The sequence below is a fragment of the Spermophilus citellus genome (assembly GCF_964194105.1).
Source record: "Spermophilus citellus genome assembly, chromosome: 14".
In the NCBI taxonomy this organism is placed as follows: Eukaryota; Metazoa; Chordata; class Mammalia; order Rodentia; family Sciuridae; genus Spermophilus; species Spermophilus citellus.
The window spans coordinates 104,518,856-104,535,507 of NC_138194.1; the positions used below are offsets into that span (position 1 = coordinate 104,518,856).

Genomic DNA, 16,652 nt, shown 5'->3' on the forward strand with positions numbered 1-16,652 from the left:
GGCGGGAACCAGTGGGACCTCCACCAGGGCCCACCTCCCTGGATCCTTTCAAGACCCTTGTCGGACCTTCTCAAATTGCTAAGATAGGGTTCAAGACCAGCCTGCCCTGCCCCACGCGTGGCCTGGTGGGGACCCCCAAGCCCACTCACTGAGCTCCAGCTCCCCACGAGCACCTCAACTTGGGGGCCAAACCTCCCCAGACCTCTGGAGCCCCCTCAGTCGCCCTTCTTGACACAGAGCCAAGAGGAAGTGAAGGGGACTCTCCAAGGGGCACATTCTTCTAAGGCCCCACCCTGGGTTCCCCAGGTTCCTCTCTGCTGCCTGGGGCTCCTCCTGGGTGGGTCCATGTCCCCTGCTCATCCCAGGGCAGGCTTGACACCACCACCTGCTCCACAGAGGAGTCAGCCCAGAGGGAGCCTGGAAGTCACGGGGGCGGCTGGGCTGGAGGGCTGGACAGAAGTGGAGGGAGGTCTGTCAAGACCGTCAACCTCAGGCACCTCATCTCCTCCAGCCTTCCTTCTCCCTGCCCTCACCACCCTCCACACTCAGCCCCTCCTGCCTCCCCAGGAGCCCACGAGGGAGGGGCTGCTCAGAGGAGAAGAAGGCCCAGGGTGTCCTGGCCACAGCACCTGCCACTGTGTCCAGGCCACCCCCAAACTGTGGCTCTGGGAGTGGGGAGGGAACCTACAGTCCAAAGGGTCCCAGGTCAAAGATGGGGCTGGACCCTGTGAGGGGTGAGAGCCATGGACAGAGCCATGGACATCCACCATCTCAGGAGGGAGTGAGGCCTCCATCACTGGACAAGGCCCATCTAGCAGGCGACCTGTGGGCAGGCATTCTGAGGGGGAGGGCAGGGCAGGGGCCCAGGAGGTGTGTGACAGGAGAGGTGGAGACCAAGTAGCCAGCACAGGGATGGGTGATTGGACAGATGGTCAGACAGCAGAGAGGACAGGGGCTGAAGGCCAGGACCAGAATGACACAGAAGCTGAAAGACCAGGGCTGGGACGAGGATAAGGCCATAGGGTGGAGACCAGCCAGTGGATTCAGGGCCAGGGGCCCCCAGTGGCTGGCAGGGGTTGAGTTTGGTGCTGGGGCCATTTTGGGGGCTGCAGAGCTGGCCAGGCAGGGGGTGCTCAGTGCCAGATTGCCCTTCACCCTCCTCCAGTCTCCATAAAGCCACTCATTAGCATCCTGACCACTCAATTAATTAGGCAGCATGTGCTTAATTATGATGGGGTGGGGGCAGCGCCATCAGCCCCCACGCTGGGAGCTGGGGTTTATGGACCAGAACAGAATTACGAGGCCAGCTCCCACCCACGAGTGGCGGGGCACAGCGGGTGCAGGCGGACCCACAGCCCCAGGAGTGGGGGCTCCTGCACCACCCACTGGAACCAGAGGTCTCCAAGGCAGGCTGTGGCCTCTGGAGTGGAGCCACACCCTGCCATGTCTTCTCCCTGCAGCCTCTGAACTGGGCCCACAAGACCACCAGCAATGCTCTTCTCCTGCCAGATCAGGAACCTGTGGGTCACCCTGTTTGATTTGTCAAATGTCCTTCTAGACCGACAGCCACCGTGGTGCCAGCCCAGCCTCAGGACAGCTCAGCAGGGAGCTCACTGCCCTGTGCCCACCACGTTCACTTGATGTCTCTCTTAGGAGTTCAGGAGGTCACGTCATTTCTTACTTGGATCCCAAACTAGCAGGGCCTGCTCTGGAGCAGGCGCCACAGGGAGCACCCAGGGGTGATCAGGGTGGTGGCAGTGGGGTGAGTGCTGTGGTCTGGATTTCGTTCGAGTGTGTCCCCCAGGTTCTCGTGCGAAGTCTGGTCCCCAGTGCGGTGCGGTGACGTGGAGATGGAACCTTTAGGAGGGAGCTGGTGGGAGGGCCACCGTGTTGGAGGTGCCACCACTGACGGGGTTCAGTGAGTGCTGGCAGGAGGGGCTCAGTGCTCTTGGTGGCCTGGGTCCAGGGCCGTTCCCCCTCGTGAGTCAGGCTAAGGAGGGGAGGACACAGGTTGGATTCTAACAGCACTGAATCCCAGTTCTTAATTCACTGTAGTAAATTTTCTTCATAAACTATGTCTTCATTAGATGTACGTCCTGGGAACCGCACTCCCAACCCTCAAGACTCTAAATGCTTAATTTATTTTGTTTCAAACTATATTTCCACCGATGTTGCTAGTATGTGGGTCCATGGAGTCACTCGGAATGCAATGACACAAGTCTCTCTGGGGATCTGCAAGCCATACCATTTTTTTTTTTATACCAGGGATTGAACCCAGAGGTGCTTTTATTTTTTATTTTTAGACAGGGTTTCACTAAATTGCTTAAGGCCTGGCTAAGTTGCTGACTCTGGCCTTAAACTTGTGATTCTCCTGCCTCAGCCTCCTGAGTTGCTGGGATCACAGGCCTGCACCACTGAGCCCAGGGGAACGATGCAGTTTTTTTTTTTTTTTTAGAGAGAGTGAGAGAGGAGAGAGAGAGAGAGAGAGAGAGAGAGAGAGAGAGAGAGAGAGAGAATTTTTATTATTTATTTCTTAGTTCTCGGCGGACACAACATCTTTGTTGGTATGTGGTGCTGAGGATCGAACCTGGGCCGCACGCATGCCAGGCGAGCGCGCTACCGCTTGAGCCACATCCCCAGCCCACGATGCGGTTTTAATGCTGGCAGTCCCAGTGGCTTTTTATATGACAGTCACCCACATATTCATTAAATGTGTAGAATTACTGCAAGTGTTGAAAATAAACCTCAAAATAAATCAGAAGAATCCTTGCATATTAGAAAAGAGTGATAGGATAGGGATTGAAAAAAATGCCATGGTTATTAAGGGATTAAGGTGGTTCCCATGGGACTCTGATTAGTTCTTTGGAGAGGCTGCACTAAAGAGCAAGACCAGCCCCTCCCGGCTCTGTTTGGCCTCCCATCATGCCATGTGACATCTGCCTCCTACATGCATTCCCTTCATAACTTCTGACATGATGTGGTGCAGCTAAGGAGGCCTTCAGACTAACGTGGCGATGGTGGTGGTGCTGGTGCTGATGGTGGTAGTGATGATGATGGTGGTGAGGGTGGTAGTGATGGTGGTGGTGATAGTGATGAAGGTGGTGAGGGTGGTAGTGATGGTGGTGAGGGTGGTAGTGATGGTGGTGAGGGTGCTAGTGATGGTGGTGGTGCTGGTGCTGACGGTGGTAGTGATGATGATGGTGGTGAGGGTGGTAGTGATGGTGATGGTGCTGGTGCTGATGGTGGTAGTGATGATGATGGTGGTGAGGGTGGTAGTGATGGTGGTGGTGATAGTGATGAAGGTGGTGAGGGTGGTAGTGATGGTGGTGAGGGTGGTAGTGATGGTGGTGGTGATAGTGATGAAGGTGGTGAGGGTGGTGGTGATGGTGGTGAGGGTGGTAGTGATGGTGGTGAGGGTGGTAGTGATGGTGATGGTGCTGGTGCTGATGGTGGTAGTGATGATGATGGTGGTGAGGGTGGTAGTGATGGTGGTGAGGGTGGTAGTGATGGTGGTGGTGATAGTGATGAAGGTGGTGAGGGTGGTAGTGATGGTGATGGTGCTGGTGCTGATGGTGGTAGTGATGATGATGGTGGTGAGGGTGGTAGTGATGGTGGTGGTGATAGTGATGAAGGTGGTGAGGGTGGTAGTGATGGAGGTGGTGCTGGTGCTGATGGTGGTAGTGATGATGATGGTGGTGATGGTGGTGGTGATAGTGATGAAGGTGGTGAGGGTGGTAGTGATGATGGTGGTGATAGTGATGGAGGTGGTGAGGGTGGTAGTGATGGTGGTGGTGATAGTGATAAAGGTGGTGAGGGTGGTAGTGATGGTGGTGGTGCTGGTGCTGATGGTGGTAGTGATGATGATGGTGGTGAGGGTGGTAGTGATGGTGATGGTGCTGGTGCTGATGGTGGTAGTGATGGTGGTGGTGGTGCTGGTGCTGATGGTGGTAGTGATGATGATGGTGGTGATGGTGGTGGTGATAGTGATGAAGGTGGTGAGGGTGGTAGTGATGATGGTGGTGATAGTGATGGAGGTGGTGAGGGTGGTAGTGATGGTGGTGGTGATAGTGATGATGGTGGTGAGGGTGGTAGTGATGGTGGTGGTGGTGCTGGTGCTGATGGTGGTAGTGATGATGATGGTGGTGATGGTGGTGGTGATAGTGATAAAGGTGGTGAGGGTGGTAGTGATGGTGGTGGTGATAGTGATGGAGGTGGCAGAGGCAGTGGAGGTGCTGGAGATGATAGAGGCCAGGGTTCTTGGGGCTGAGGACGGTGCAGTCCACTCTGCCCTGCAAGGCCCTGCCTGGGGCATCCTCACAGGCTTTGGCAGCCTCTTTCCAGAACACAGCCTGGGACTGAGAAGGTCACTGTATTTGTCTGGCAAAATTAGGGCAGGGTTGTGGGCTTAAGAGCTCCCAGAGGCCTGGGAGGATGTTCGGGGTCTGGGAGTCCTGGCCAGAAGTCCAGTGAGTTCTGGGGCTTCTGTGTCTCCTGAGACCTGGCCCGACCTCACCCTCTGACCAGGGACCCTCAGGGCAGGGTTCTGGCGACCTCCCACCTCTAGCAGGGCTGGGGTGTCCAGGCACATAGGAGGGCCCAAACACGGCTGGCTTGCCAGTGATGGCAGCCGCAGGGACCAGTCTGGGTAGGAAGAGGGGCAGCGTGGATGTGGAGCAACTGCCCACAAAGGAGGCCCAAGGAGAAGGTCCCTCCGTCGTCCACCCTGCACAACCCTGCTGGGCCGGAAGTCTCTGCATTCATTCCCTGTTCATTGAACAGGTCTGCAGGGGCCACAGCCAGGCCCAAGCAGGGACATGCCTTAGCAAACCAGGCCAACCAGGGCCTGCATGGCAGAGCCCATAGGACCTCGGAGCCACCCACAATGGGGCCTCAGCGCCCTCTGGGGACTTTTGGTGAGCAAGCTGGACTCAGATGGGATCCGAGAGTGGCCCCCAGGGAGAAAGGTCTTGTCCTGTTCCAGGCTGTACAGCCCCTCCCTGGCTCTGGAGGGAGGTCCATTAGGTCAGGGAAACTGGTGGCCTGCAGCCCCTGCAAAGTCAAGAGGCCCTGAGCTGGGGACTGGTGGCAGTCAGAGGGCACAGCTACCTAGGCCTGGAGGGCAGAGGGCTGTGTCCCTCCTCGCCCATGGTGGATGCTCAGAGTCAGATGCAATTACTCACTCAGTGTATCATAATTACTGCAAATAGCCCATTAAAGAGGAATTATCATCAGTATGATATTAGCAGCAGCGGGGGAAATGAAGAAAGAAAAGTGCTTATTCTCCCATTGTCCCCTTAATGGGGACAAGGGATGGGAGGCAGGGGCAGCTCCTGTTGGTTGACCTAACCCTCTGCCACTGCCTGGAGCCAGGAGAGGTCCAGCAGCAGGGGGGCAGGTAGCTGGTCCTGCCTCAGCCCCCTCTCCAGCGGCCCCAGGAAGTCCCCCATCCCTTTCTTGCCCCTCCCCAGCCTCTTGGCCCTGGGGTAGCCCTGGCCTGGGCTCCCAGAGGACCCCCCAGAGGGCCTGCAGGTCCCAGGAACCTGGGAGCCTGCCACTGAGCACCAGCCAGAGTCTCCCAACAAAACCGACAGAAATGTCATGGAGGTGCGGTCTCTGTGGGGACTGGGAGCCGCTGCGCTCAGTGGGGAAAGTCGTGGGGCCCAGGGTCAGTGTCCCCAGGGCCAGGGGAAGAGCCCCAAGGCTCAGCTGGGGGCCTGGCTGGTGACCTGTGGTACCACTACCAGATTCCTCCTGTGGCCTCTCCCAGCCACAGGGGACCTGGAGAAACAACCTGGGCCAGGCTCACCTGGAGGATCAGGTGACAGTCCCAAACAGCACAGCCCTCCTCCTGTGAAAAGGCACCCAGCAGGCAGGAGGGTGAGGAGCCTCCCTGAAAGACCTCCCGGCCACAGGGGAGGACTGGGCCCCTGACTGCTGCCCTGGGCCCTGTGAGGAAGCTGGCCCCAAGAAGGCCACAGGCCCCACCTGGGACCCGCACAGGAAGCTGAGCACCAGCAGGAGGCGACGAAGGGCCCACCATGAGGAGAGCAGAGGAGGACAGCACCACAGCCAGCCCTCTGGGGCCAGCACTGTGGACACTGTGGACATCGGGACAGAGCCAGCTGATTGAATCCTCAGGACACGTCCAAGAGGTGAGGGCCACTGTCACAAGAGCTGAGTTGCAGCGAGGCCACAGGACCCCCCAACCAGAGTCATCAAGGACTGACTGGCCAGGGTTTGGGACATGCTGGCTGGCCCAGAGGGCACACGGATCTCAGTGGCAAAAATGAAACAAGCAAGATACAGAAAGAGACAGAGAGAAGGAGAGACAGGGACAGAGATGGGAGAGACGCCAGAGGAGAGACAGAGATGAGAGACAGAGACAGAGACAGAAAGAGGGAGAGGCGGAGACAGAGACAACCAGAGAGGGAGAGAACCCAATCAGAGAACCAGAGACGCTCGGTGAGGAAATGTGCCAGCCAGCCAGCCAGAAGACAGAAGAGGTAACCGAAACAGGAGAGAAGAGTCAGAAAACCTCAGGTGACCAGGGACAGCTTCGGAGAGGATTGAGTAAAAGAGGGAAGGAAAGGGGGGTGGACTGGGGCAGGAGAGCCGGACGCGGCAGGGGGCTACGGGAGACCCAGCAGGACATCCTGGAGCTTCAGGCCACCTATGCCAAGGGGTGTCCCAAAAAAGTCTCCAGAGAGAAAAAATGGTCCAAAGATCAGCAGCAAGAACAAACTCAGGAGCCAAGGACGCGGCCCTGGAGGGACCGGCTCCTGACAGCAGTCCCACCCCAGCACCTCCGCCGCCTGGCCACCTCAGACCTGCCTGGGTCCTGTCCTCAGGAAGCAGGCGGGAGAGCCCCCCAGGAGAGGGGTGGCCGCGGGGTGAGGCAGGAAGGAGGCCTGGCAGCTGCATGAGTGCCGTCCAGGAGTGGCTGGTGCCTGCCACAAGGTGCCCAGAGAAAATAGGCTTAACAGGAGTGAAGGAGCGCAGCAGTGGCCACTGTGTGAGGGGAGGGGAGGCTGCAGGACCTGGGCAGAGGCCCACAGGTCAGGCCCCACAGGACAGGCGGCTCCGGGGCCTCTTGCCAGGAGCCAAGTTCCCCCAACCTCTCTACAGACATGGTCCAGGCGTCTCTGCTGTGGACCAGGAGCCGTCCCACACACCTGCTCCACGCCTGCTCCTCCAGGAAGCCTCCCAGTGGGCAAAAGGCTTGCCAAGACCCCCTTGTTGGGACCACACAGGGCCCTACGCAGATGGAGGTGGGTGGAAAGGCTTAATTTCTCTTTACAGATGAGAGGAGGAACCCAGGGAGGTTAAGCTTCCTCAGCAAAGCCCAGACCCGGGAGTGGGCTCAGCCTCGCCGGAGGGGGGGGGGGGGCGCCTCCAGTCTGGTGGGGACTGGGGCTGGAGCAGGGGAGGTGCCCACACTACCTGCACCATCCAAGCAGGACCGAGACCCTGGGCCCAGCCTCTGCCCACCCACCTGTCTCAACCCCCCTCCAAGGCCAAGACCACCCTCTTCCAGGCACTCCAGAGAAAGGGCACCTGCAGGCCTTTCCGGGCTCACAGGGTCCACTCCTCCCTGCGCCCCCTTCCTCCCCACTCCCCACCATTGGCCCTCCCCCTTACCTTCCCCCACCCCCTCCTTCCCCTGCCCTTCCCCCTGCTCCTTCCCCCTCCCAGCCCTGCCCTTCCTCTTCACTGTCCAGCCCCCCATCTCCCTCCCCCCTCCCCCTGTGCTCCAAGCTTCCTGGGGCAGCCTCACACACCTGACCCTCACTGAGACCAAGTGCCTGAAGTGCCACCTGTCCACACCCTGTGCCCCATACCCAGGCAAAGCACAGCTCTCCCCAGCTGCAGCAGAGGGGCAAGAGACCCCAGCCCTTCTCCATCTGCTGCTGGCCACCGCAGAGATGGCCTCACCCTCTCAGCCTGCCCTTCCTTCTCTGCCTGACCTCCTCCCTCTGCCCCCAGTGAGGGTTTAATGCCTGGCCTGGCCAGCAGCACAGAGTGTAGGATGGCCCCCCAGGCTGGGCGCTGGACACTCTAGGAACACACAAGCTGTCCACTGACCTGAGCCCCAGAAAAGAGCAGAGACTCGGGGGATTGGGATAAGGAAGAACACACCTAGAGGAAGAAACAGGGTACAGGGAGCCTTAGGTGAGGGCCTGATCCTTCTGGAGAGCAGGCTTGAGGGTCCTGGGGTTAAAGAGAGGAGACCAGGGACATCAGAGAGAAGTTGGGGTGGGGTTTGGGTGGGTGACCCTTCTGCTACTCCCCTTGGGGCCTGCCTGCCTGCAACAGAAAGGGTGTAGGACAGATGGGTGGCCGAGGGCAGCCCAGTTGCTTCGCTGGGAAGGTGGAGGCTGAGGATGAGGAGAGATCACTCGAGGCTGACTCCAAATGGCCTCAGGTCACCCGACCCAGTATCACCTGGCAAGGGCACTGGAGTCACAGAGGCCAGCCTGGGGGTGGGGGCAAGGGTGGGGGAGCACCAGGCTGAGAGTGACAGCAGGTGGGCTGCCCTGAGGTAGGGCACGGGGCTGCTCTTGGGGCTGGCACCTCCTTCCCCCTTTCTGGGGGCTTGAGCAGGTCCCCCACTTCAGCAGCTCCCAGGACCCACCCCGCTGCCCACACTCCCACAACCTGCCCAGTGCCCCTCCTGGCTGCAGGCTAATTGGCTGTGACAGCCTGAGCCCTCAGCAGCTGAGTGGTGTCACTGTGAATTAAGTAGGCGCTGAGCCCTCCAGACACAAATTACCCTGTCACTGCACCCTACAGACTGCTGAGCGTGCGCACTGCAAACCTGAGCTCTGGAGGTGCGGTGCGTGTGCGGCAGGTGTGGGGTGCGCGTGCGGGCAGGCGTGGGGTGCCTGTGCAGGGGCGGGGAGCGCTGCCTCCTGCCTCCTGATTTGACCCTGGGTGGGCTCCCTCCATACCTGCCTGCAGACCTCGGCCTGCTCCCCTTACCCCACATGAGGGCCCCCTTCCTTGGCCCTGACTTGCCCTCCCTACCCAGCCCCATCTCTTACACCTGCCCTCTTGGGCCAGTGGGTCCTCTCCCACCCCTGCTGCCCTCTCCCTCCATCAGGGACTGAGCTCTGGCAGGAACTCTCATCTCCGTGGCCCCCAGGGTCCCTGCTGGGTTCCTGCAAGAGCCACACACCCTCCACCTTGAGCTTGCCAAGAGCTGGGCTCAGCCAGGCCCCACCCTGCCCACCCCCAGCACCCCAGCCAGCCCTCCTTCCTTCCAGCCTTGGCCACAGCCTCAGGCTGTCCCTGCTCACGCACAGCTGTCTAAACTCCCCTGCTGCTGCCCTGCACAGTCCAGCTGCCGGGCCGCTGCCAGGGCACCACTCCATGACAGTGGGCCCACCTTCCTGTCCTCTGAGGTCCCCAAACTTTGCACCCCTTCTCCCTTACTCGCCCCTCAGCTCCCTCTACCTCCCCAGGCTGCCCCATCGGGGTTCTATCTCCCCCCAGGCCCTGCCCTGAGCACTGACTGGGATCCCTCCCCCCCCCGGAGCCGACCTGCACCTGCCATCTTGCTGGATGCCTCCCACCAAAATGATACCTTTACCTCCAGGTGGCAGGCTCTGAGTTCATGTCCTCACCCCTAGAAGAGCCCTCCCGCCATACATGGAAGATGCTTAATCAATGTTCCAGGAACAGAATCCTCCCCACCAGAGCCTATCAAGAGTTTTTCCCAGTTCACCCCTCCCTGGATTCAGGGGCAGCAGGATTGGGGAGGTGGGCCTCTGTGGGGACCAGGAACTGGGCTGGGCTTGCTTCTGTGAGAGCCCTGTTCCTACACCCTGGCAGGGCCTCCCTGGGCCCTGGCCCAGCTCCGTGGCCTCAGGAACTGCTGACCAGGCAGCTGGGCAAGGGACAGGAGAGGCAGGGCTGGTCCTGCAGTCCAAGTGGCAGGCAGGGGTGGAGGATGGGCAGGAGAAGAGCAGTGGACCCTGCAGGACTGATGGCCCTCCCCTGTCCAGCAGTCAGCTTGTCACCCCCACACCCAGCTTCAAAGCACCCACGGCCCTGCTTCCCAGAGCAGCTGGCAGGTGAGGGGGTGAAACCAGCTTCCTCCTGACACTTCCTGACCAGATCCCTGGCCCTGGGTCAGGAGCCCTGTGCCAGGATGGGAGATGCTTCGCCTTTCCTGGGGGCTGGGGTAGCAGTGTGGGGTCCCAGGCTCCTGGCCCTACTCATGACCCTTTCTGGAGGAACCCCTTGGTGTGACTGTGAGACCTGCTGGTGGACACTTCACAGCTTCCTGCCCAGGCTGACCAGGTCCCCAATGAGCAGTTGGGCTGCCAATAAAGAGCCCCCAGATCAGGCACAGACACAGTTGTTGGGCTGGTTGGAGATGGCCCAAGTGGGGGGCTGGTCTTTGTACCCCTCCTTTGTCCCTGGAATGGAGCAGGACCCTAGGAGGGCCAAATTAGCTTCAATGGTGAGCAGCAGGGAGCAAGGCCTCCATCTGGAAGAGATATTAGAACTCCCTGGTGGCCTCAAGGACAGGCTGGGAGAGAGGTGGCAGAGGCCAGGGCAGGTAGACAGGCTGACTGCAGACTGGCTAAGGGCAGAACCATGACTGGGTAGGCGGCCCGCATCAGAGCCTCCAGTGGCCACGGGAACAGGATGTGGTGTGAGGGGTCTGTGTGTGCGACTGCGTCTGCTGGCACGTGCCTGTGGGTCTGTGCCAGTGCTCAGCTGTGGCTGAGTCTGAGCGTGCATGTGGCCGTGTGTGCTGGGCAGGCCCAGGGGTGCACCTGTGCTGCAGGGGCCTCTCCTCTGGGGATAGGGAGGATACCTAGGCCTTGCCCTGCCCAGCCTTAGAGCCAGCTGTACACAGGAGGCAGAGGGGCCTGCCTGCGGCCAAGGGGAAGCACAGGGAGGCAGGAGGAGGCAGCACAGAGGCTGGAGGGTCGTGGGTGCCCCAGTGCAGCAGCCTGGGCCTCAGAAACAGGCTGCGACCGGCCAGCTTCAGGGACCCGAGGCCAGGGCTAGGATGGGCCTACCTGCAGCACTGGTGTCTGGGTCCAGGTCTTCAGAGGCTTTGTGAAGATCTTGACCCACTGGAGGGTCAGGGGTCTGGCCAAGAACTGTGTGTGTTGTTGGGGGACCCTAGCCGAAGCCCAGCTGGGTGTTAGGCCAGGGTCCAGGGAAGGGTAGAGTAGAGAGTAGGGGGCTGGGCTTCCTAGGGTGGGCTTGTTTCAGCTGGGGCTGGAAGCAGGGGTGGCTGGTGCAGGGGCTACCCTGGGCCCAGCACCTGGGGATTCCAGGGGAAGGAGCGCTGGGCATGGGAACCTGGTGGTCCTGTGGGAGCAGGGGCCCTCTCCTTCCCCAGGCCCACCCAGTGCATGGACCACACGCTTCACCCCCTGCAGCCTCTCTCTCCCATGGCGGCCAGTGGGAAGTAGGGCAGCCCTGGAACAGAAGGTCCTCTTGCTGCCTCAGCCTCCACATCTACTGGGAGGGTCACCCAACCCCCAGCCCAGCTTCCTCCTTTTACCCACCAGAGCACAGAGGCCGCCTCCGGGTTTACTTGGCTGGTTTTACTGTCATTATTGTAGATCCTACTGGGACTTCAAGAGGCAGGAAGGGGTGAGGAGGTGGCCTGGTGGGCCCTGGGCAGCCTTGTCAGCCAGGTGTGAGGGAGGCCCAGCAGGTTCGGGCTCCTGATGTCACGGCTAGAGATACTGGGACACATAGGCCCTCCTCTTGGAACATCCAGGTGTCAGCAGGGCTGGAGAGGGGCTGGGGGAACCAAGAGCCAAGTGGACGCTTGTCCTGCTGCCCTGCACAGTGGTCACCCTGGCTTCAGGCCCAGTTCCCTCTAGCACCCTCTCAGACCAAGGGCCCAAGTGGCTCTGGCCCAGAGCCCCTGTGCTGCCACTGCCCCCACACACCTGCACAGGCCCGCACACACCCTGCCGTGCAGACACACACACTCCTCGCACTTGTATGCAGGCTTGCTCTGCAGCGGCTCTTCAGGAAACTTCCTGCTCTTGATGCCCAGAGGCCCTGCAAGGTGGGCTCTAAACCCGCCAACTTTCCTGGCCCCAGCCAGCCCACCCAAACCTCTCTGACCAAAACAACTAGAGTTGTCTGAGCCTCCCCTTTCCCCACCCCTGGTTCCCAGCTGGCCCATGGGAGGCCTGTGCAGAGGAGCCCGAAGCATGTGCTGTGGCACCATACACAGGCCAGGCGCTTCCCTCCACTGCAGGCCACGGCTGCAGTCAGGTGCGTCCCACAGGGGCTGGGGCTGGGGCTGGGGCCCTGGGGCCCCCAAATGGCTTCTAGAAAAGGTCTGCCAACCTAAAGCAAGCACTCCGCTCACCCCACGCAGCCCTGCTGTCCAGTTCCTTTGTCAGCTCCACCTCGTCCTGGCTGGAAACCAGAGAAAAGAGGGAGAGGGGGCCGGGTTGTGGCCCGTGGCTCAGTGGTAGAGCGTTCGCCTAACATGCATGAGGCACTGGGTTCAATTCCCGGCACCACATAGGCACCACATAAAAATAAACAAATACAATAAAGGTATCGTGTCGTGTCCAACTATCCAACTACTACTAAAATAAATAAATAAAAAAAGAGGGAGAGAGGGAGGAAGAGGAAAGAGAAGTCAAACCCGCTGCTGCAGACCCGGGCCCTGGCTGCAGAGAAAAGCTGGTGGCTGCTGAGGTTGCTGCCAGGCTGCTGCATCCTGCCCCCAGCAGCCTTGCAGCCAAGCCCCCAGGCACCCTGCTTCCAGGCACCCTTAGAGGTCCAGAGGCCAGGTGTTGCGCTCTGGAAGACCAAGGCGGGGAAGGGAAGGTGAGTGCCGCTGGTGCTGCCCACCCCTCCCCCCACCAGAAAAAGACTGCCCCTGCACCGGACAGCCCCTGCACACGCTGCCCAGTGTCCAGCCTCGGCCCTTCCAGCCTCGGCCCTATACTTGCACTTTCTCTTCTAGGATGAAGGCGCTGTGTAAAGACTCCTCAGAATGGTGACTGCGGTGTCCCATATCCTCTGTGCTCCACTAGGACTTCCAACTACCAAAACTAGACCAGCGGTCCCCGGCTGCACACCCACCACTCACTGCCCTCTTGGGAGAGTGGGTAGATACTCTGGCCTGAGGAGACTTTCCTGAACAGCCTGGTGGAGCCTGCACTCCCCTGTCACACTCTCACACAGTAGCTTCTGAAACACTCCCTTCAACAAAGCCCCCGCCCGCCCGAGGGCCTGAATTCCTTCTCTTCCCTCGGCATTTCCTCCAGCGGAGACCCAGGCTCCCCCAACCTGGGATTTTGCTCAATCCCCACCAAGAGCAGGTCGGACCTGCCTTTTCTGGGACCTGGAATTGAGCCACCGAAGTGCCCCGGGGGCAAGGGAACCTCTGCTTCCCTAGGCAAAAGCCACCCTCTGGGGAGAGGCGTGTCCTGGAACCTTCAAGGAGAGGTGAGCAGTCCCTCCAAATCTGAAAGCAGGAACCCCAAGAACCCTGGCCACGGCGAAGGGGAGAACAGTCAGCCCTTCAGTGGACAGAGGCCAGTGGCCACTCCAGAGGAAACCAGCAGGTTTAGGGGAGCTGGGAGGGTTCCTGCCACCAGGACGTAACCGTCCTACACCCACCCTGAACCTGGTAGGTGTTGGTGGGAGCACAGGGCCAGAACCTTCAGGGGCTTGTCCGGCGAGCCAGGTCAGCCTCCTCATTCCGCACAGCCAGTTTCCACCACGTTAGTTTGGGGTCACCCGGAAATAAAGCAAAGCCCAATCCAGGAATCTCTTTTCTTACTTTTCAGGAAGAAGCATGGCAAAAATGAAAGCCACAAACAAAACAGCCAGGCTCCTGAGACTTTGGATCTAAACGGATTTATTGTTTGTGTGTGTTCTTTCCTCAGTTTCGTAGCAAATGAAAACAAAACAAAACCAAAAAGCATCAACACAACAAAACTTTTGACGAGTGGCTACTGCCCGAAGGCCCAGCAGGAGCCGTGGAGGGTGCAGTGTCGCTGGAGTCCCCACCGTGGGCCTGGGAGAACCAGGTCCCCTGACCTGACCGCGGGAGCTTCCACCAGCTTAGAGCTGCCGCCTCCCGTTCTCTCTCCGGGACAGTCCAAAAAGCGGACAAGCTTTTTAAAAAGATTCCACAAACAACGAAACACAATTTAAATTAAAACACTTTCTCTACCCGACCATGCCAGGAGGCTCAGGCCTAACCCTCCTCTTTAAATTCTTTCTTTTAGAAATACTGTGCATTACTTTATTTTCTTTCACTTCTCTAGAGAGTTAAAATAAGATATATTTCCCCAGGAATCATAAATACGATCTGGTGCATAGAGATATAGCAGCGCGGGAGTCCGGGCCAGCCCCCACCCGGCTGAGCACAGGACCCCCACCCCCCCCCACCCCCCCCCCCGTCGAGTACAGCAGGGCAGCAGGACCGAACGCGGCGCCGGCGTCCCTCGGCTTCGGTCTCCAGGGAACTCCGGCGGGGTAGGGGACAAGCGGGCAGCCGGGCAGGCAGGGAACCGGCCCCCGAGCGAGCGAGCGACGCATGCGGGGACTCGCGGACCGCGAGGGAACACCGGCTGGGAAAGGAGGGGGCTTCTTCTGGGTTTTCTTTTCCAATCACCAAGCAAAATAAATAAATGCTTCGAAAACAAGACCGGTTTAAAAAGGAGGAAGAGTAAAAAAGGGCAAGGAAAGGGGAGGCAGAAATCAGAGGCGGCGCGCGGGGCAAGAAGAGGCTGCCCGAGAGGACACCGCCGCGCGGCCCCCCAGCGGGCGGACGGCCGAAGGTCGAAACGGAGAGCCGCGCTCGACATATGTACAAGTGGACGCTTGCGAGGAAGTTAGACCTGGCCCGGGCTTCCCTGGACATCGCCGTCCTCCGCGTGCGGCTGGATCGCGGCAACGTCAGGACTACGACCCCAAGACCGCGCGGAGCAGGAGGGCGCAGGCGGTGAGGAGGGCCTCCACCCGGCACCGCGGGCTTCGCGGAGAGGCGCGCCGGTCCCAGCGCAGGCTGACCACCGCGTATGCGGCTGCACTGGCCCCTTGCGCGCGCCCCGAGCCATTGAGTCAGAGCCGAGGCGTCGGCTGCCTGCGCGAACTTGTCCCCGGTGGCGGTGCGGGCCCGGGGTCCGGCGCTCACAGGAAGAAGTCGGGCGGTGCACCCTTGGCCCCGCCGGGGCCGGGCTGCGCCGGCGAGGGCTCTCGCGGGAAACCGGCCCCGCCCGCGCCCCCGGGGCCGCCCCGGCCCGCCAGCTTCTCGTATTTCTCCTTGTACAGGTCCCGCTCCTTGGCCAGGCGCCCCACCTCCAGCTTCAGCTGCTCCACCTGGCTCTGGAGCTGGCACTTCTCGCTCTCCAGAATGTGCCGCTGCTGCACCCGCTTGAAGCGGCACGACTGTGCGTAGCCGCGGTTCTTTAGTGTGCGCCGCTTCTGCTTCAGCCGGATGACCTCCTCCTTGCTGAAGCCGCGGAGCTGCCGGTTCAGCTCACGTACCGACATAGACACCAGCTGGTCGTCGGAGAAGCGCTCCTCCAGGCGCACGTGGTGGCTCGAGCCGCCGCCGCCGCCATGGCCCGCGCCGCCGTGGTGGCCTGTGCTGTTGTGGTGGTGGTGGTGGTGGTGATGGTGGTGGGCGGCGTGGTGGTGGTGGGCAGTGTGGTGTGCGCCGTGGTGGTGGCCTGTGCCCATGTCGTCCGCGCCGCCGCTGCCCGCGAAGCCCTGGCCCCGGAAGGCCTCGTAGGCCGCGGCGGCCGGGTGATGTGCCCCATGGTGCCCGGCGTGGTGACCACTGCCAATGAGTGCCTCCACCGCGTCCTCGGGCGTCAAGTTGAGCGCCTCCGGGTTGAGGTGGTGCTGGTAGCCACTCATCCAGTACAGATCCTCCAGCGCCGGCTTTCCAGAGGCGCCCCCGACGGCGCCTGGGCCTCCGCTCGGAGGCCCCGGGGCACCGCCGGCCTGTGCTGCGCCGCCGCCGCCCCCCGCTCCGCCGCCGCCGCTGGTGCCGGGGCTGGGCGCACAGAAGCTGGGCGAGGAGGGAACGGAGGAGCAGGGCGTGCTGAGCGGCGTCGAGGAGAGCGAGCCGGGTGGCAAGCGGTGGCAGAAGCGCTCGGCCTCAGGCGGCTCCTTCTTCACCTCGAACTTCATCAGGTCGAAGTCGTTGACGTACTCGATGGCCAGTGGGCTGCTTGGCAGCTCAGCGCCCATCGCCAGCTCCGCGGCCATCGCCCGGGGCCCCAGCCCCGCCGCCGCACCCGGCCGCGCCCCGACGGGCGGCGGGGGTAGTAGCGGCGGGCCTTTCGCCTGCGGAGCTCCCCAAGGGCTGTGGTCCCGGCGGGGGCGAGCGTGGGCGGGGCGCGGGCTCCGGGTTGGGGCACCTAATGGCGCAGGGAAAAGTTTCGTACAGCCAACTCAGGAGTGGTGCGCCGGGAACGGTCGCCAGCCGGGCTTCTAGGGCGGCCCGGGGCCCGCTCCCGGCGGGCGGCGGGCGCACCGCCCGACACCTGCTCCTCCTCCTTGTCCTCGTCCTCTGCTGTCCCTGCCCGGCTGGTGGCTGTGCGGCCACGCCTCGGGCCCTGCTGCCCCGCCCCACGCCCCGCCTGCGCTGCTGTCCGGCCCCGCCTCCCACGGCCGGGCGCGGAGCCTCG

The 16,652-nt window shown here is 61.2% G+C and overlaps 1 protein-coding gene across 1 annotated transcript; it reads right to left on the reverse strand.

Annotated features, from left to right (window-relative positions):
* Nucleotides 1-13,837: 13,837 nt before the first annotated feature.
* Nucleotides 13,838-16,652, reverse strand: MAFA (MAF bZIP transcription factor A). The gene has a single exon (XM_081265827.1). It carries the CDS (start codon nt 16,228-16,230, stop codon nt 15,145-15,147), a length of 1,086 nt encoding a protein of 361 aa, XP_081121953.1. The 5' UTR covers nt 16,231-16,652; the 3' UTR covers nt 13,838-15,144.